This window comes from Sinohyriopsis cumingii, chromosome 6, assembly GCF_028554795.1.
Source record: "Sinohyriopsis cumingii isolate HCF-2022 chromosome 6, ASM2855479v2, whole genome shotgun sequence".
Classification (NCBI taxonomy): domain Eukaryota; kingdom Metazoa; phylum Mollusca; class Bivalvia; order Unionida; family Unionidae; genus Sinohyriopsis; species Sinohyriopsis cumingii.
Window position 1 is genome coordinate 56,710,322 of NC_142966.1, and position 20,276 is coordinate 56,730,597.

At 35.0% G+C, this 20,276-nt stretch overlaps 2 protein-coding genes across 3 annotated transcripts; both read left to right on the top strand.

Moving 5' to 3' along the window:
* The first annotated feature begins 170 nt into the window (after positions 1 to 170).
* Positions 171 to 12,035, top strand: LOC149796998 (uncharacterized). The gene is made up of 7 exons (XM_089960689.1): positions 171 to 361; positions 753 to 853; positions 2,108 to 2,236; positions 4,947 to 5,132; positions 5,738 to 5,853; positions 11,279 to 11,408; positions 12,013 to 12,035. The coding sequence occupies exons 1-7, from the start codon at positions 264 to 266 to the stop codon at positions 12,033 to 12,035; spliced, it is 783 nt and encodes a 260-aa protein (XP_089816815.1). The 5' UTR covers positions 171 to 263.
* A 555-nt stretch (positions 12,036 to 12,590) lies between these two features.
* LOC149796999 (uncharacterized) lies at positions 12,591 to 18,932 on the top strand. Of its 2 annotated transcripts, none has more exons than XM_089960320.1 (3): positions 12,591 to 12,798; positions 15,580 to 15,624; positions 17,452 to 18,932. In XM_089960320.1, exons 1-3 carry the CDS (start codon positions 12,606 to 12,608, stop codon positions 17,736 to 17,738), a joined length of 525 nt encoding a protein of 174 aa, XP_089816446.1. In that variant the 5' UTR covers positions 12,591 to 12,605; the 3' UTR covers positions 17,739 to 18,932. The 2 variants fall into 2 exon arrangements, with proteins under 2 accessions (XP_089816446.1, XP_089816447.1); XM_089960321.1 differs by having other exon boundaries at positions 17,464 to 18,932.
* The last annotated feature ends 1,344 nt before the right edge of the window (positions 18,933 to 20,276 follow it).

The window sequence follows — 20,276 nt, forward strand, 5'->3', positions numbered from 1 at the left end:
TAATTCACAAGAAACTAGCCATTATGCTTTGAAACAAAATGCCAGATAAGTCTCATTTCATCATTTAACAATGTGAGTGTTAAGTTACGTTATGTATCTTTTGAAATCGAGCTGAAGCAAGTAGATATTGACTTTTCATTCTCCATGCTGTTACTTCATTCCCAGCACCTTCCGAGAAAGTTACGTGCACATTCCCTGTCAATTTCAAAAATTCTACGTGGATCGACAGTACAAAAGGGGAGATAAGTTTTGCAACTTCTACTATGACTGGATGGGCATTTAAAGCAATGGGGCATACAATTACGAATTGGAAGTGTGTTGATGTCTCGATGTTCGAAGCAGATGGTTACATAGTATTGCGGTATGTTCGTTATACAAGGAAATCACCCTGGAAACTAACCAATCAAATCGCATACTTTTTCTTAATATATAATTCAGTCTTAACGTTTACATTTTACTTTTGTCAATGACATTATTAATATTGCATGTACATTACCATAAGTGTATAAACGGTATGTTATACTTTAAAATATACATTAGATTGAGCTGTGATCGTTTTAATTTAATATAAAAAATACATATTAGGCATGAATTTTTATGTTCAAAATAATCATTAACCTTAATAAAAACGTCAGAATCATCATTAAAATCAACATTTTAGAACTAAAATTTAGTATTGAATTTTTACAAACAATATTAAACCATAATCAAACATTGTTCCCTTTGCTAATATGTATTTGCCTGCTTTCTAGGACTACTGATACCATTAGTGCCACCGTGCCGTCATATGCCTACATGTGTATGCAACTGACCAAGATAACGGACAACTCATATAGATACTACCTTGTGCGAGGTATAATCTCACCTTTAAAATTCTACAAACATGTTAAATTACGTGCCGTGTGGTATTCTTTGCTCGCTACGTTGATTACTATATTTCACTCATTAATTTACGATTTAATGTTTATATTCTGTAATTTGATTCCGCAACTACTGATCTGTATTAAAAGAACCTATTTAAGATAGAAATGCTTTAATGTAAGCAAATAAAAAACATATGATACGTTCCTTATTACATATATTGATGGGAATTGGAATTATATTAGAGACAGTAGGCTATAATGTACAAAATATCCTTATTATACATACTGATGGGAGTTTGAGTTAGAGACGCTTGTTCATAATGTGCAACCATTATTAGCAAACATACTGGTGGGACTTTTAGTTAGATTTGAGGAACCACACTATAATGTACACCAAGTCGTATTGCTAATACTGATGGGCATTTGAGTTAGAAAAGAAACACAGGACTATAATTGAGGTAAACTAGAAACAGCAGAGTATAATGTGCAACCATCCTTACTGCACATATTGATGGGAATTTGAGTTAGATTAGAGACACCAGATTATGATGTGCAACTATTCTTATCAAACATTCTGATTGAAATTTGAGTTAGATTATAGATACCAGATTATTTACGTCTAACAATTCTTATTGCACAAACTGATCAGAATTTGAGCTAGATTAAAAAGTCTGGCTATACATCGGTGCAAATTTTTGAGCTGGAATAGTAAAACTGTTCTGCACTGTGCAATTGTTCGTACTATACATATTTCTGGGAACTTCAAATACAGTAGAAACAACAGAATGCAATGTTCACCCATCTTTGCTACTCATGTTGATGTGGATATGAGTTCAGTTAGAAACACCAGGTGCAACTACCCTTAATTCGCCTGGGGAATTCAATTTACAATAGATTGTAATTTGCAATCATCCTTTTGACACATATTACTGGGTATTAATACTTCTAGAAACATCAGGCCGTAATGGGCAATCATTCTTATTACACATGTAGATGAGATTACTTTTTGAAACTTAATTGCCTACCGTGAATTTATTTATTTTAGTGGGTTTCAATGTGCATGCTTTTCCGTACAATAAATTCGTTGCCGACTTGATCTGCCACATAAACTTACTGTTATTAGAAGTATCTTTAAAGTTGGTTTCAAATTACCAAGAACTCCATAACAATTAGCAGCCCAAGAAAAGTAGTGAATTCACATTAAAATATAATTTATGTATGACACCTTTCTTGTTACTTTGTAGGCCAAGAGTCCTTCTTTGGCCAGGAGCGTCTGCTGTTGTCAGATAAACCCGATCTTAATAATGCCAGCATTGTGTGTGACCAAACTAATAAAGAAACCGTTGAACAGTTTCACGTATTGATTAAATATGGTAAGTTTATTGCAAAAAGCCTGTTCATCAGATATAATATGGTTAGGAAATGAGCGGTTTCTCTTCCTGTTCATACTGATAACTCATCAACAAAAAATACAAAACAAGTTTCAGGTAGAAAGCATATAATATTGCACTTGAAATGATTTTATATACATTTTGTGTTCGCATAGCAGTTGATTACCAAGTATTAAATATAAGCAAAATTGACTCCTAGTCATTTGAAAAGCAATCTCCACCACCTGCTTATCGATGTGCGCCTTGAGGTTTGGTGTAAAAATGTGTCCTTTACCGTGTCCGGTGGTATTTATTAGGTATGGATAAACAAAAGGGAAAGAATAGGCAAAACGAGAACCGAAGTCCCTCTGAGACAAGTTGAATCTCCGCATGTCTAGCGGAAGTGATTGATCCGACGTTGTTTGAAAAACAACAGTAGAGTGACAACCTGATAATTGTGTACGAGCGGTCGGGACACAAGACAACGTCTAGTGGTGACGTGGAGGTAGAGAAATGATGTATCCTATCCACCCCATTCAACTAAAAGAGAGATTAGCATATTGTCTCGTGTATATTAATGGGATTGCGGCTGGCTTTAGGGTTCTGCATTGACAAATCCCGTAATCCCTTGTCTTCGGTAAACATGTCATTGTGTGTAAGTTGCAGATGTTGCATAAGGTGATCTTGACTGCGTAGAGATGCAGGAAAAATCACTGGGCTGTCTTCCTCCTATCTTACCACCGACCTGTAGAGGCGATCGGAAGGGAGAGGTTCCCTGGTATAAAGTGGATATGGCTTGAGCGAGGTCAAGCGTAAAAATGCGTCCCATAACACAAGATCAAAGTTAAAGAAGGCGCTCAAGCATGCAAGATTGAATTATGTGCCACTCTTTGAATCATCTTTGCTATTCTAGCCGTTGACTCCCAGGCAGGTGTATTTTCGGCCTTGTTTGCTAGCCTGACAAGTGCCAATAACACAGATGTCGCCACTATGTCACACACGACCCTATAAGAAGCAAGTGAATCAAGGTAGACCGCAGCGCGATTCTTGTCTAACGCCCAGAGATCGGAAAAGAAGTCGTCAAAATGGGTCTTATAAAGACAACTGGGTTCAAGTCTGGAAAATACAAGTGCTGTCCCAACATCAAAACAAAAATAGCAATCACAACAAATAGCACACACATATAGCACACACGGAACATAGGTGACCCCTAGCACGGTCACTCAAAAAATTAGGGAAGGGATTCCGAGAAGATAAATGAAATCTTTCTCGGATGAACCACCCTACAGATACACTATAGATACACTAGGGAATTTTTTTTTAGAAATACCCCAAACAAATTTCTAAAACTATAAAAATTTCAAAATTGTTTTTATAAAAACAACACATACAACACACCTTAGGGGGAAACACCAACACTTAAACAATTTTTACCTTTTGGTTAGGTGGGGGAGGGCATCTGTATGTTGCTAAAAAACAAATTATAAAGAGTAGAAGCAAAAACACTAAAAGGGTTTTGGTATTGCCTGAGTCACCGCTCTTGACAGGTCGATTCTCGGCAGTTTCTTAGATTATCATCGACTGCATGTGATGACGAAAGGAACGATTGCTTTCCCCGTCCTCATAATCGACTAATGAATTGACACTGCATGCTGGTGTAAAATAGGGGGTAGCGAACTAACCGAGGTCGGCAACACCGCATACATTCTCAACTGCCGCCTGTAAGTTATACTCAGTCTGCTCCATGATGTGATTTGAGTATGAATCATCACTTGGATTAACTCTACATTCAGTGTATAGGTCGTCCTAGTTGTGGTACGAGCGATAACTGCATAATACATTGCAAGGTAGGCATATATTAGGTGTGATCGTAATCTCTGTGACTGTTAAATGGTTATCCGTATCCGCAGGATGTAGTCGTCGAATCAGAACAAACGGAATGTCGAAATACAAGGCTGCTAGTACCAGTGTTGGGCTAAATGGATTGTAGTGTAGAAGACTTTACAGTCTGGGTAATGGCAATGTTAGGCGGACAGACGGGTCAATCAATACGATCCTCGGAATTGTGAACGTTCCATGTAGGGCCATGCGTTTGAAACGAAGTCCACATAACTGAACAAATGGATTTAGGTTTCGTCACATTTTAAAACGCAATGTATACCACATTTAGAATAATTCTAAAAACATACTATAATTAACAAAATCCTCAATTGGATCAAAAGTATCACACATTACCAATGGGTTTCGGGAGGAAAATTGACAGAGTTTTCAGTTCACAGAGAAAGCCTAAATCTCGGGGGGGGGGGGGGGGGCGGGGGGTGCGGGTGGTAACGGGCAAGACGTATTACCCTTTGTCTATAAACTAAAGACAGGAAATTAAGTTTTGTATTTGGGTGGGCTGCGTTCGGGAGGAAGTAGGGCTTACATTCCTAACATTAATTAAATTAATGAAAGTATTTGAAGGAGAAATGCTGAAGTTATAGAGAAGTAAAACTGTTTGTTATTTAGAAAATGCCTACAAAGAACTGACTGATCAACCAGTATACGTAGACCGATGTATAATATCCACATCAAATGCAGCAATATATTTAGATTGGTAAGCAGGTTTGTGTGCAGTAATTTGTTGCACGCAGTTAACGACTATGGGTTCCAATATTATTATACATTATGTTTAATAATATTCTGGCATCTTAATTTGTTTCACTTTAAACAGGAAGTGAGTCTGAAGCAAAACAAGACTGCCCTAGTGTAATATTGGGCAACTACGACTATACCTACACTCCGTCTGATGGCTCCGAAGAAAAGTGTACGAACAGTGATGATGTATGGAATGTATGCGATGACAGACAAATGATGACCTTCAACTATTCTACATGTAGTCAGATAATGATGCATTCACGTAAGAAACCCACAAAGTACTTCAGTTATTGTAAAAATATTGACTAACTATACTGCGTAAACGACATCCATACACATATACATGTAAGAACAGCAGATCTAATGTAGATATCAACGTCGTGAAGGTAATGCGTGGTAAGAATGGTCAAGCCATGTTAGTACTACTTTCAAAAGAGTTTCATGATTTTCGCGCTGAGGTCTTCTTTTTCCTTTTGCGAGTGCCACTGACCTGACTTAAACCAAAACAAGAACATGTGCACTCGCGATATGTTTAAGCTTGCAACACAGTTCGTTTCTTTAATAAATACATATTCACATATTAATCGAAAATCCATTCTTATCGTGCGATCTAGAACTATACACACAAACACTTTCAAACGCAAGAAAGATTGGGATCTCATAAGTCACACACACGCATACGCACACACATGCACGATACAATCCCACTATTAAATATCTTTGTAAAGGTGAAAGGAAATACTTGCCTAAAATAATTCATAAATTGAATTATGATATACGATGCAAAATATAATATAACCGACCTTAAATACAGCATGCTGGATTCTAATGAATTCTAAAATATAGAATTTTCAATTACACGTTTAGATGGCGGCATAGTATCCTGCATAGCCAATGTCAAGGCAGGATCTACTACTTACGTCATGGTATATAACAATGATACGAGTGTTGACAACAACAATACCTACAGATTTACCTGTCTGGTAAGCATGGTTGTCTTGGAAATATTATACTATAGTTTGTTTTCTGGTTTAATTATCAAATTAGAAACACGATTAACATTAATATTCATTGCAGGATATTCATATTTCCCATTATCGTTATTATCAGTATTTTTATGCACTCTCCCGACATACCTATTGCATCATAACGTCTAGATAAGAATTCAGGTATTATTGTAATTACATTAATATTTACAAATCAAAGAGTTTTTGTTCAGCCTTAGTTTATAAAATACATATAAGTTTAATAACATAATATTCAGACACTCACCTGATATGAGATAGTAATAGTACGAGTAATCGGTAACTTTCGTTAGCTTCATACACATGTATACGTAGTAAGGTACGGTGCCACTGACTGTGTCCACTACTCTAAATAATAATAATAATAATAATAATAATAATAATAATAATAACAAAAATAACGAGGACTTTGTATTGCGCCTAATCTTTAGAAGCTCTAAGCGCTTTACAAAATTAGAGAACAGGTATAACATAAAAAACGTATAATGATATTATTACAAGAAACAAACACCATAAAATTAAAAATCATAAACAATATGCTGAAAATGTTTCGGGTAGGGAACATTACTAGGTCTTTATGTTTGTTCTTGCAGTCGAAATATGTGAGTTTTGAGAGCCCTCTTGAATGTGATCACTGTGTCTTTGTGTCTAAATCCAGTGTGCAATTCATTCCACGTTGTTGGTCCCTGGTATTCAAAATAATGTTGTCCATAAGACTTTGTTTTCGTAGTGGGAGTAATGAGCATACGATTGTCAGAAGAGGAGCGTAAATATATTGTTGGTGTATACACATTAGTGAGGTCGGATAGGTATGTTGGACTGGAGTCCGTCAATGAAACGTAGCACAGAGAACAAATCTTGTGTTTGATTCTTGATCGAATGGATATCCAGTGTGGGGTACAGAGCAGCGGTGATGTGTGTTCTAATCGGGGTACTCTAAGCATGATCCGAGCAGCTGTGTTTTGAACATTTTGAAGTTTCTGAAGTAGATATTGAGATGGACCGACAGAACTGAGTTACAATAGTCCAGTCTTGAGAGTACTAATGAACATACAAGTGTTTTAGTGGCATCAATTGAAATATTTTTGAGAATGGAGCGGATGCGTCTCAGCTCAAGATATGCAGCCTTGCATATGTTCATGACATATTGGTGCATTGTAAGAGGCCTGTCCAGAGTGACACCTAGGTTTCGATCTGACTGTGAATTTAATGTTGGTGTTACAGATATTTATTGTTTGAAGTACAGGATGTGACTGAGCAAGTCTTTGTATGGTGATCATAATGGCCTCAGTTATATCATCATTGATCTATAGATTGTTACATGTCATCCATGATTTCACACCAGAAATGCACCTCTCTACACCTTGGATGGTAGATTCAACTTCAGAAGGGTGGCTAGATTTGATTGTTTCAGTGTCGTCAGCGTACAATTGGTCAGACACTGGATGATGATCTATGACACTTGAGAGCGGCTGAGTGTATAGAATGAAGAGAACAGGTCCAAGAACAGACCCCTGTAGAACACCACAACGTAGATTAATTGGGCTGGAGTGTATTCCATTTGCAGACACAATTTGTGTCCTGCTGACCCAGTAAGACTTGAACCACAGTAAGGCTGTATCATGAAAGCCAAATACATGCTGGAGACGGTGAAGTAATGTATCATGGTCTATTGTGTGAAATGCTACCGACAAATCAATGCAGGTCAGGACTCTAATATTTCCCATATCCAAAGCGGAGAGAATGTCATTAACTTCTTTTAGAAGAATAGTTTCAGTATTGTGGCAAGGGCTATATGCAGATTGTACATGGCTAAAAAGACTGTTTGAATTCAGATGAGATACAAACTGGGAGATCAGAAACTTAACGGTAGTTCTTCAGTTCGTTATGGTCGAGTGTTGGTTTCTTCAGCAGAGGCTTTACAATAGCAATTTTAAAAAATGGTGGGAATAGTGAAGGCAATACTAGATCTAAGCACTCAAGCAGCAGTGATGCTGGAATTGGATCACGTTCACATGACTTTGGTGCACTCTTCATCTTGATTGTACGTACTAAATCCAGAGAGACAGGTTCAAATGTTGCTAATGGTTGCCGCTGAAATTATGTATCCCAACTGAATGGTGACGACGAGTCAACCGAAATTGTGTTATCAAGCTTATTTCTAATGGTTTGTACTTTGTCACGGAAGAAATTTGCAAAAAGGTCCAGAAGGTCGACTAGAGAGAAGATAGTTCGAAGTGGTGTACATTTGTTCCTTGCCATTAGCTTTTTAGTAATCTCGAAGAGTTCTTTGCAGCCTTAACTTTCCATGACCTTAGTAGTGAAATGGGCTGCTTTCGCGTCATGGACTATGTTTATGACGTTCTTAATAGCGGCTTCATAGATTTGCTTATGAATAGTGAGTCTGTTGGAAATCCATAGCCTCCCAGCTTTACTGCGGTTTCTTGTAGCAGTGCGAAGCTGGTCCCTAACACTGCTATACCATGGAGAACACTTTCGAATTGATACTCTGCACTTGGTGGCTGGGGCATATTTGTCGAGTAATGAACGCAGGCAGTTATCGAGCTGTTCTGCTCTAGGAGGTAGGCAAGTTGTTAGGCTTGTTTGGATGTCAAGCATTAGTTTGGTTCTATTTATCATACGGAGGTTTCTCTTAGTGGCAAATACATTTGGAGGGTCAGGGACTGATACGTCAAGATGGCATATAATGCGGAGGTGATCTGATGCAAGCTCGTGGGATACCAGGGAGAACCAAAGAATATTATCATCAGGTCTATGAAGAATCCAGTCTAAAATGTGACCATGGTTATGGGTAGGTTGGTTAACTGACTGAGGTTGAAAATATTCTTGGAATCTATGAGTGTTGATGTGTTTGGGTTTCTGGGACATTCAAAGTGAAAGTTGAAATCTCCAAGAGTAATCAAATTTCCATACTCCATGAGATTCGGAAACTCCTCAAAAAAGAGAGATTCAGTCAGCTTGTTTTTTTTTCTACTACAAGCAGAGTGGTATAGGCAGAACAAATGGACTGACCTTTGCTCCAGTGTAAGTGTGGTTTGGACTAGTTCAAACGATGTGTGGAAGAAATTGAAAGTTGTGGTGTGGTTAAGACGTTTGATCATGGGGTTATTTATGATGACAGCAATTCCACCTCCGCGAGAATGGCGGGAAAACGTCTTGATGGGGTAACCGGTGTGTGTTGGATCCGCGCACTTGGGTTAATCGCCTGTGTTTTTAGCCATGTTATAGTCAGGAAAAAGACGTTGATATTCTGATTGTTGATACAATTAAATATTTCTATGCGCGTTTCCAGTGGTCCGACTGATTGGGCATTTGATAATGCAGTATGCAAGGGTATCTCTTGGATAGTTGACACAAAGGTTGACGAATTAATAGGGATTTGAATTAGGTTATCTAAATTAATGGTCGAATTTTTAAATTGTTGAGCCGGAAAGGGCATAAGGGATATAACTGGAATTATTCGTCCTGTTCTACGCCAGCTAGCTTTGAAACAATGTTTCTTTTTCCGCTTCTGTTTACATTTAAGTAATGATGAATGTAGTCCCAATTCGTCTAGTCTAGAGCACAATGTAGTGTGGAGAGCCAAAGAGTGGTCATTTAAAGCAATTAATGAGGGTCCACCATATCATAAACGGGGTGACTGGCGAGTATCGCGTGATGGCTATTTGTTAAACAACAAAGGAAGTTGTAGCAGTGGAGCAAGACAGCTGAGGAGAAGTCTAATTGTTCTCGTTTCTAAAACAAGGAGATGAAGAATCAGATACGAACTGAACAGCAAATGCATGATGAACACAGTGACATAGACGAAGATCGCAACAAGCAAATATATCATGAAAAATGGCACAAAAACAGACCATGTGCTTCAAGCCGTTTAAGTTACAGCTGCCATCTTCTACGATTTAACCATATCGAATGCTCATTATTTTCCCTGTTAACTTTACATTGTCAGAATTGTGCAATAATTTACGACATCAACTTCATATTGAACTCACGTGTGTCCAGTAGAGTAATAGGAACTACGATGTAAAAAATCATGTACACTGTCGTAGTAAACGCTTTAAGTTTTGGTTGATTAAATTTGTTTCTGAATGAACTTAAGCAGATGTTTGGTGTACTGTCACATACCAGCTGCTTTGGCACATTCTGCGTTAACTTTTTTGACGCAATGTTTTGGATTTTGGCTAGCTATAGATGCCAGAGAGTGCCCATACAAGTAACAGGCAAGTTACAAGGCAGAAACTGTCTTCTTTAGCTAGTAATAAGAATGACAAAAAATATACTTTGTTTCACATCCTGAATTTCCTCAAAATGTACATTCTTAGTTCTGCTAATCTGAATTACATGCGCCATGTCATGGGTTCTCAAGATTTTTTACACATTTCAAAATTGTACTATAATTTAGACTATATTCCACGTGTAATTGCATCCTCGCTACTGCACTAAAATTGAAATAAACATTGTATTCTATAGCGTCTGTTTGATAATTGCAATTGAACGACTTATATTTTCCCACATTAATATTTCAAAAATGCAATAAACGGACAGAATCACACTAACATATGTCAACACGCTTCTCCCTTGCTGCTTAAAACGAATGTAATTCAAGTGAATTGGCACAGATAAATCCAGTCCATAATCACGAAATTTCGTAGAATTGACAAGAATACCAAACTCTATTCATTCCAGATCATATGGAAAATTTGTTGCAATGCGCATTCATTCACAGTAGGACTGCAAATGTCAATTTTTATTAGACCAAAATACCGTTTTCATTCGAAAGTGACGTCTAGCGCGCGAATAAATTCAAATATATCCGGGCGGAGTTAAGTGCGCATTCATAATGTCGTTGTGTAATGATGAATCTGCGCTTGTGTATTTAGTTTTGAAATACGGCATATAGTCAGTTACATTGTTTAATGTGGTGTGCTTTTGTTTATATAATCAGGCCTTAGGTAATATAGGAAAAATGAGCATATAATAAAATGTTTACTGCACTTGTATGATAAAATATGAACTCGTTTTGTCGGATAGGTATACTTCACTCCCAAGGTCGTGCAGTACTTCCATCCGAAAAACTCGTTCCTATCTTCCCATACAAATGCTGTAACATATATATATATATATATATATATATATATATATATATATATATATATATATATATATATATATATATATATATATATATATATATATATATATATATATATATATAGATAGATAGATAGATAGATAGATAGATAGATAGATAGATAGATATAGTGACTTATTAAAATAATTTTTTTTAAACATTTCAATATATTCGAAATATACGACCAAAGTTTGTAGTACAATCATGTTTTGCATTTGAATTCCATACCAGGCAATTGACTCTGACGCTACGCATGCATCCGTTCTACCGAACAATTGTACTCAGAACCAGATTCCATCATCCTTTCCGTTGAAACATGATGGAACATTATTCGGGGTCAAGCTAACCATGCGAGTTTCTGGTAAGATTCATATTTAAGTGGATTTTAGTTATATATGTCTGAAACAAAGGCGTGTATGGTTAGCTATTCGTGATAATCCCTGTGAAACTTCACACAAAGAACCATTAGGGTTTTTCTGGTTCCACATTTATTCCATTAAGATTGACCCAAGTATTAAAATCAGTTAATTTAATTTTCGCATACTATCCTACTATTAGTCAAAGGCAACGGGACATCAGGGTCCTATGGGCACGATCTCAGACTTAACAGAAATTTTATAAAATATAGAAAAGCATCATCATCAATGATACGTCGGGCACAGTATTTCAATATATTACCCCAGATTTATGACTGGATAGGCAAATAAACTTTTTTCAACAAACGGTAACAGATATTAAAACTAATACATATTTCATGTTATCACTATTTTTAATATAGAAGATTCTCAAATGTCCTTAACCAAACAAAATACTCATTCTCAACATATTTAGATGACTTTATTTTAAATTTTCACGTAATGTCACCTTTTTGTAAACAAGAAACCTGATTGAAAAGGAATTTATTTTCCTATGCTCGTATTATTGTATGCTTATTATATTAATATTTTCTTTCTTTCTTTTTTCAGTTGTATGCAGTGAGTATTCCTGATTTTAGTTTGTAAATGTAATACTAAAGACGCTGAAGTAGATACTATACTGATGAAATCAGCAAGAGCAACACACATAATAATATTGAAAATGATGACGATAATAATAATAATAATAATAATAATAATGACAATGGTGATGTTAATTCAAGCATTTTTATCTCAGCAATATATTCTCTATTAGGACAATCGCATCGCCAACGATGCATGTATAAATGTTTCGTGTAGTGGCCTTTTTCCACACTTTTACTGAACAGGTTTATCTGCAATGATTTTAAAAGCAACTATCAACATATTAGTTGGCCTTGCTATTAAAAGAAGACACAGGTGCTTTTCCCATTTGCACAGTGACAGCCTACAAGCCATGGTTGGTATGGAAACCACGACCTTTTGATTATAGTCCGGCGCACTAGTAGCTGAGCTACCTAGGCAAAGTATTGTTATGTTCCTAAGACCTTTGTGCCTTTTTCGTCCTTTCAAATACAATTTTGGTAAGAGGACCGTACATACGTCACTGTAGTAAAACTTTTCAATCAAACAACACGATACTTATCAATGTTTAATACCCTGAAATGACGATGAGTCGCTGTATTACAGATAACTCACTCACACCAGGCCAAGGCGATGGAGGGTCAGCTGACAGAAGTTTTTTGATCCCTGTTATCGTAGGTACAGTAGTTGGATTTGTGCTCATAGCTGCAGTGGCACTGTCTATATATTTCAGCAACAGGTCCAAACAACCAGGCAAGATACATGTACAACGTGGTTAGTATTACTTTGGTTGTTACAAGTAACAAAATAATGTGGGTAGATCATAACGACGGTCTTTCCTACTGAAAACACCAAATAATTAAAATCTGATTGTAACATTTCAGTTACGACAACCTCGGCATTTTCTCTCAAGACAATAGTTATAAATATCAAGCCAAAATATCTTCGGATATGCAACATGATTGTCCTTCCCCATTTTAAATTAATTTTATTTTATTTTGCTTTTGTTTTTCATATATTCATTATTTTTTGTTTTGTTTATTGTTGGCTTTTAATGATTAATTTTAGTTCTCTTTTTTCGGATGGGAGGGAGTGGGAAACAACAACAAACACAAAAACACAAAACTCTTGCACAACTAAGAACACGGACCATGATCTGTCTCTTGCAAGTGAATGCGATAAATAATAGGTCAATTAGGAATATAAAAGTTAAGAAATATATTTTCAGTTGAAACAAGCTTTAACATTTTTGATATTAATGAATCCATAATTATTACGCAGATTTATGAGATATTTCAGCAGGAGATCCCGTCACATTAACTATTCGTTTTCCAAAATTAAAATATAAATGGCTGACACTGCAATATAATCCATGTGTTTTCACAGAAATAACATATGATTGCCACTTGGCAAACTTTAAACAGTGAAAAGAGCAAACCATGTGTTTCATTCGTAATCTTTTTTAACGTCCCTGCCAGTTCTACTATTTATATTGCTTCAAGACTATAAATGTGGTTTCTTTCAAGCTGTAAACATTCCTTGCTGCATTCGCATTAGCTATAACAATCATTTTTAAGATCCAACACACGTGTAACTATTCTTGTCACACTTTAAGCGTTCTCACTATATTCCAAAAATAAACAAAACTCGGGGAACATATATGAAGATTAATGACAATTTACCAAGAAAGAAAGAAAGTGAACAAAAATTAATGAATAACAATAATGCATACCAGCTCATAATTTTCTTTCTTGTCCATTTTTTCCTTTGACATATACACAGACAGACAGACACATATCTATCTATCTATCTATCTATCCGTGAATGCATGCATACATACATACATACATACATACATACATACAACTGTGACTAACCAGATGCATTCTCGAGACATTTACTTCCATGTATAGATTGATTCGCAATTGGCCGCCACCCTCCGACCCAACTCCACCACTTAAATGTTGCTACCTGGGAAATATAATTAATGTATCTTAACTTGCATTAGAAGATGTACTCAGTTTTCATGTTTTATGATACCTCGTAATAGTATTCATTGTAAATAGTCATACACCAGGTATACGTTAAACGCAAATTCATTTTCTTTATATTGTTATAATTAATTTGTGTTCTTTTAAGTAATTTTAGTTTTTTTTAAAAAACAAAACAAATCGAGAACAAATTATAAAGCCAAAAGAGTTACATGCAAATAACTTAAACAATTCTGCAATATGGTTTTTGCTTGCTTTATTGTATTGTCTCAAACAAGCATATATATAACTTCGGTCTCATGCGCAGCAAAGTAGTAGTTGTACGGCCAACAATACCACCAACTCAGCGTTAGATCACAAGCAATTTGATAGTTCAGAAGGTCCACACTTTATTTTTCATTTTAACATGTCCTTGATACTAAATTATTAACTTGGAATGAAAACATTACAGTATCTTGTATACTTGAAAATTGATCCTGGACATTTATTAAGATGGCATTGCACATTTTATATATTTTATTTCATATACACTGTTACACATTTAGAAACAGGTTCACACCCTGCAATGAATTATATCTTGAACAATTGGCAAGCCATTTAGGGAAAATATTAGCCTATATTTTTCCTAATTATAAAAATAGTTCCAACACTGAAAAGAAGCATTTTGTAATATAGGAAATGCATACTTATTCTAATCAAATCAATGTTTCGACGTGCATTGTATTCTCCATAATGGGTTACTGGCACGCAGTTGCGAATAAAACACATTTATAGTACAATATAAATGATATATTATATTCGAAACTCGCTTGCGAATGGGTTGATTTTGTATCTGGTCTGTCCAATGATCGCGGTTTCTTCCTAATGAATTCCTCTATTAAAGTGCAATAAAATCAAAACTTTGAAAATCATTTCGTATTCAGGGAACCTTTTCTTTTTTTTTGGCCTAGGTAATAAAAATCTGCTCCTCTTCTTATGTCATTCAAGGCCTTAGTTGGCATGAGTTTGGCTATATATTGGCAACAGTGTAAACAGATGTCTAGATTTTGATAGGTCACTTAAAAGATAACCGTAGCACAATATTACAGTATGTATGGAAAAAAGGTAAATATAGCCGTATAAAGTATAAGCTTGGAAACTCCGTACTTTAGCCATGAAATCTGAAGTATTTAAATTTCTGCATTTCCGTTTTGAATCTAAACAAAATATGAAACGATAATAGACCTTTGCCTTTCAAATCTCCCCATGTCATGAATTGACTAGAATCGTCATCCCCAGAACAAACAAACAATCGTAACGTGAATCAACATCAGGAAATGTAAGTCTATGAATTCTGCAAGTATGCTGTAATTCCTTATTTACATTTTCTTTCATTTATTAGTATTTTAATTAATTCTGGTTTGTGATGTTTCCTTTACGTATATATTCTAATGTAGATACGTTCATATCTGATGTCAATGTATCTTGAAATATATATTGGGATTCGTCCTCTTTCTTATGAAGGTGTAGATAAACAAAACATAATAGATCCTAGCATTACTCATGTTTAGTAATATTTTTTCAGACGAGGAAAATAACAATCCAACAGATGATGGAAAAAAGACTCAGGGTAAATAAAACGTGTGTTTATTATTACCGTAGAATTGGTACACACGCACTAATATGTGGCATAATTTTAGACAATGGTGTCCATTTGTTGTTTTTATTGTTCGGAAAATCCAAATGACCAAACAAACAGAGTGACAACTGGAGACAAATGGACGAATAGAAAGGGAAATATATGGACAAATGTTTCCTTTGGTGCAAGATAATTTGATCTCATTGGTGTCTATACTATCGGGTTTAGGGAGTGGATATATAATATATATGCATTGTGTGTGTTATACAAACTGTAGTGTTTCGTTTAGTACGTCATGTATTTGTTTTCTACTGCTACTGATTTGTACAATGCCCAAATATTTGCCAAAATATCATATTTTTGTCTATCCATTTTAAACCAAATAGGTAAGCGAATGAACACATATATAGATAGATAGATGGTAAGAATAACAAATTACAATAACACCAACATATTACTATACAAAAGGTAAGATAAGTGTTTTAACATTTTCATAAAAACTACTGTTATTGATTAGTTTGTTCGCTTGCACAACTGTTCATCAGTATTATATTAAATGCATATTTATACGTTAAGACTTTAATTGCTTCAATGGATGAGTAACAGGATAATATCAGATTTATAAAGTAGATTCCAAACGTTTTGCGAACTCATAAGAAAAATTTTAAACCATTGCTTGCATTTCAGAATTCTTGTATTTGCAAAATAAACTGTGCATCAAAGTACTAATCAAAACAAGTTTTAATACATGGATGTTATTAAATACAAACAAGTAAGAAATAATACACCGGAAATATCACAAGAAAAAACAATAAACTGAAGTTAGACTCTTAGCTTTTGTATTTCGCTTGTGTAGCTTGATTCTACCTAATATAAGGTCTTTATACATGCTTTATATTGCTATCTTCTACTCCATTTCATACATGTGGTTATCTTTAGCCATCCAGTTCATGTAAGGTAAACTATTTATCAAATAAACAAGCTAAGCATATGTTGCTTAACCCACAAATGGGAATATTTGGTGCAACATTTATAAGGTATATCGCTTTTTTACATTTGAACTAGTAAAATGTCTGGTTATTTTCTATCTTACAATTACAATAAATAGTGTAGGTCCTCCACATTGCCTTTTTAATGTTGGCTTATTTTCAAGGCTCGCGGGAAATGATAAACAGGCTACTTCTAAAGGTGGATCACATTCTTTGATAACTGGATATATTACATGTATTCGTTTCCGCCTATAGTCGATGTCTCTCAGAACATTCATCCTATTTGTTAGTTAATTGTTGATTTTATGTTTTCTGGCGTATTGTGACAGTTATATCCATTCCAAGCAAACATACACAGTTGAAGCCAAATCGACCTATACTCTGAAGAGCACAATGTTCTGATATATATTTACACTAACTTGAATTTTGGGCAGTTTATCAAATGATGATGCTTCAGAGTATACATCATTTCCATCCTAAAGAGATATTTTCTCTGAGTTACACAATATTTGTTATCTGTAGCCCATTTTTGATACTCAGGATATTCGGTAATATTGCAATCAGGGCACTGATAGCTCTGAGCAAACAACAGTGAACTTTTTATGTATGCCAATCACTGTGCAACTGACATATATGTGCCTGTTACTCACAGGTTAGAAGAAATGTATCGATAACAGTTCATATATTTAACCTGACAGGCTTACACTGGTCAAACCTAAAGTGCACTTCATAACAAACGTTTGAATGTATCATAAATCAATGTCCATGTACACATATAATTGGCTATTTGCTAAGTATGCATCTACATATAATGGTATTCATGTTTTAGTTGTGAATGCAGATGACATACCAGAACCAATGACTGAGAGGTCACTAGGGTATAGTGGCGAAGTATTATTGCAGCCAATACCAGGAATGCTGTCCAGTGCTCCAACGTCCACAAATTTGTTTACAGACTATCCTAGGCCGTCGATTAAGCTGCCACCATTGTTAGCTAAACATGTGCCATCTGGCCATGCACCTTCGTCTACTGATGGTGGAGTAGGTTTGTCTTCAAGATTTCAGAATGATATGCCTCTGCCTCCGATCCTTACGGGAAAACATGCAAAGCAGTGATTGTGTAAATAATTCAATGTAGATATCAGATACGTGTACCATGTATCACTTGTACAGACAACTGTTTTATTTATGCAGCAATATTTGCATACTCCGAGGTGCTTATTGAACGCATTTTGTCCAGTTAGTGTTGTATGCAAAAAGTGTATTTTAGTACAAAAATGTTCTGATAGATTCAAGTGATGAAAGATGTACATATGTAACAAAAACACTATCATGGATCAAAAACTAATTGAATTCCTATTAAACGTAGTGATAATGTATGCCAAACTAGCATATGTTTTTGGTGAGACCTGCAGAATACATTTACAGACTATGTACGTTCCAGTTTTTAAAACAATTAAGATGTTTTGCCCCCGGCTTCTCTAGAGAAAATGCTGAAGCAGATGCTAAAAACAAAAATCCTACCTTTTACCTGATCTGCGACAACGATAAAATGAAAGCAAATTTAGTTTCAAACCTCCTAATGCAAACTTTTGGCACATACGTTACTTTTTTCTGGTTTTTTATATGTTCAGTCAATCAACGACTATCGCTTTCAACAGTACACTGTTTAATATGAAAGAAAACATTATCTTTTCCGTAGTTCATAGGGGTCGGTGACCAAGTAGACTTTGCTTCGCTTCCTATTTACATTGATGAACCTAAAAGTTAGGATTTAGTAGTAAATATATAATCTATCCAAAACAGTATGTAATACAGAACATCAATATGTGTTAGTGAATAGTTACTCTTATTGTTTTACATGACGTGTGATACAAATCTCATCTTTTTTTGTACGAGGATATTAGTGCCTGAATGTTTAAAAGAAAGGCACTTTGAATAATCACATCTGTAAAACAATCTACTCTTTGTATGTACAATATTCTTTCATTTCCATTGATCAAGTGCTATTAACATTGTTTCAATTACTATTTTAAACGACATAAGTGCACATAAATGCATATCAATTCAGTTCATTGTTAAATATGTAGAGATCCTCGTGTTTGTGTGTGTGTATGTGTGTGTGTGTGTCAGATATTTACCGTTATGGAAGTATTCAATACTGAAGACAAATTTAGATCCTGGGCCCAGGATATCTTATTTACCATTTAATAGTATAACATGATATACAGCTATCTAATTGTTGATGGATTCTTCCATTTGATCAGCTTCTCTAAAATACATATTTTAATAAATCTTTTTTTAGTATCAGTACATGTTTCATCGTTATATTTTACACCGTTTTGTCTATCCAGATAACATTTGCTACCGGTTTAAACTAATTTTCTACATTAATAATATGACGACAGTAATGAAGACACTGACATTGACAAGAATAACAAAGAGACTATAGACAACAAGATGTATTTAGACCAATATAAGGAGGAAGACTATTGCAACTATTGTTTCTACAAAGATCTCTTATTTTTGTTACTATTATCTTATAATTTATCGCTGCCGTTCACTTGTATATGTTTATTTGTGCAAGCCAATCATTATAATATCCTAACTGATAATCGACTTGCTATAATCGTGTACAGTTTGCTGATAAAATGAAGACTCAAAGGTTTTATTAATTTAGCTCAGATTGTTCCAAGTACAGGCTAAATCGGTCCGCGGGTCAATTATTTCCGTCCCGCCCTGATGCCAAGAGTACATTATATAAGTATTATCATAATGCATATATGTTATGTATGGCCCACGTAATGTACATTTTTGTTCCATGTGGTCCACGGTGTTGGGATTGTTCGACCACACTAATTTTGCTGAATGAAAGCAGTACGTACCACACATATTTCTTTTAATACCATTCCTATATTGGTAATGTCACCAATATTCCTTTTCCAAAATCACCAAATTATATTTCGAGTTATCAGCTAAAATGTACATCATTTCTCTGATTGCATATGGCTGTTATTATGGCCGGGAACTTAATTTAACTGCTGATTCTTTCTTTATTATATCAAGTGTAGCTTTCCTGAAATTTGACAAAATGTTATCACTGTAAATGTCGACACCAGACCTAAAGCAACAATTCCATGATCTATCCAACAATGCATGAGTTTCTTTGACCTATCGATATCTTCAACGTTATTGCAACTCAGAAGATTTTGTATTGTTTTGAAACTCTTTGAGCATAATATAAATTGTATTCAAAGTTCAACTCTTTTTGGAGATTTCTTCTTTATTGACGTTCTCTTATCTTGTGATTTTAAATCTTCAACGGTCTCTTATTTTTTCACTACCTTCCATTCACTTTTACCCCATACTTATAAGATGAATGTAAACAAAAGATTTATGTTACATGTTCAATAAATCTTAACGTCAACTTTGCATCGTCTTAAAGTCGTCATATAATTGCGTTGGAAGAATCAGTGGAATATTATGAAACACAAACCTTTTATTAAAAATAAAATAATGAAATATAAATAATGCAAACTTTGTTGGAAAATTCAAATTAAAACTAATAACTAAGTTTCATAAAGTAATAGTTGTGATGGATTAATACAGGAATTGTTTTCAAAAATAAGAATTACCATAAAGTATGGAATAATA

Excerpts from the sequence above, each read along its gene's own strand:
- LOC149796998 (XM_089960689.1), top strand. The coding sequence starts at position 264 with ATGACTGGATGGGCATTTAAAGCAATGGGGCATACAATTACGAATTGG. Across the intron at positions 2,237-4,946 it reads TCACGTATTGATTAAATATG|GAAGTGAGTCTGAAGCAAAA; the intron begins GTAAGTTTATTG and ends CACTTTAAACAG. Across the intron at positions 11,409-12,012 it reads GCTAACCATGCGAGTTTCTG|TTGTATGCAGTGAGTATTCC; the intron begins GTAAGATTCATA and ends TTCTTTTTTCAG.
- LOC149796999 (XM_089960320.1), top strand. The coding sequence starts at position 12,606 with ATGACGATGAGTCGCTGTATTACAGATAACTCACTCACACCAGGCCAA. Across the intron at positions 12,799-15,579 it reads CAAGATACATGTACAACGTG|ACGAGGAAAATAACAATCCA; the intron begins GTTAGTATTACT and ends ATATTTTTTCAG. Across the intron at positions 15,625-17,451 it reads TGATGGAAAAAAGACTCAGG|TTGTGAATGCAGATGACATA; the intron begins GTAAATAAAACG and ends TTCATGTTTTAG.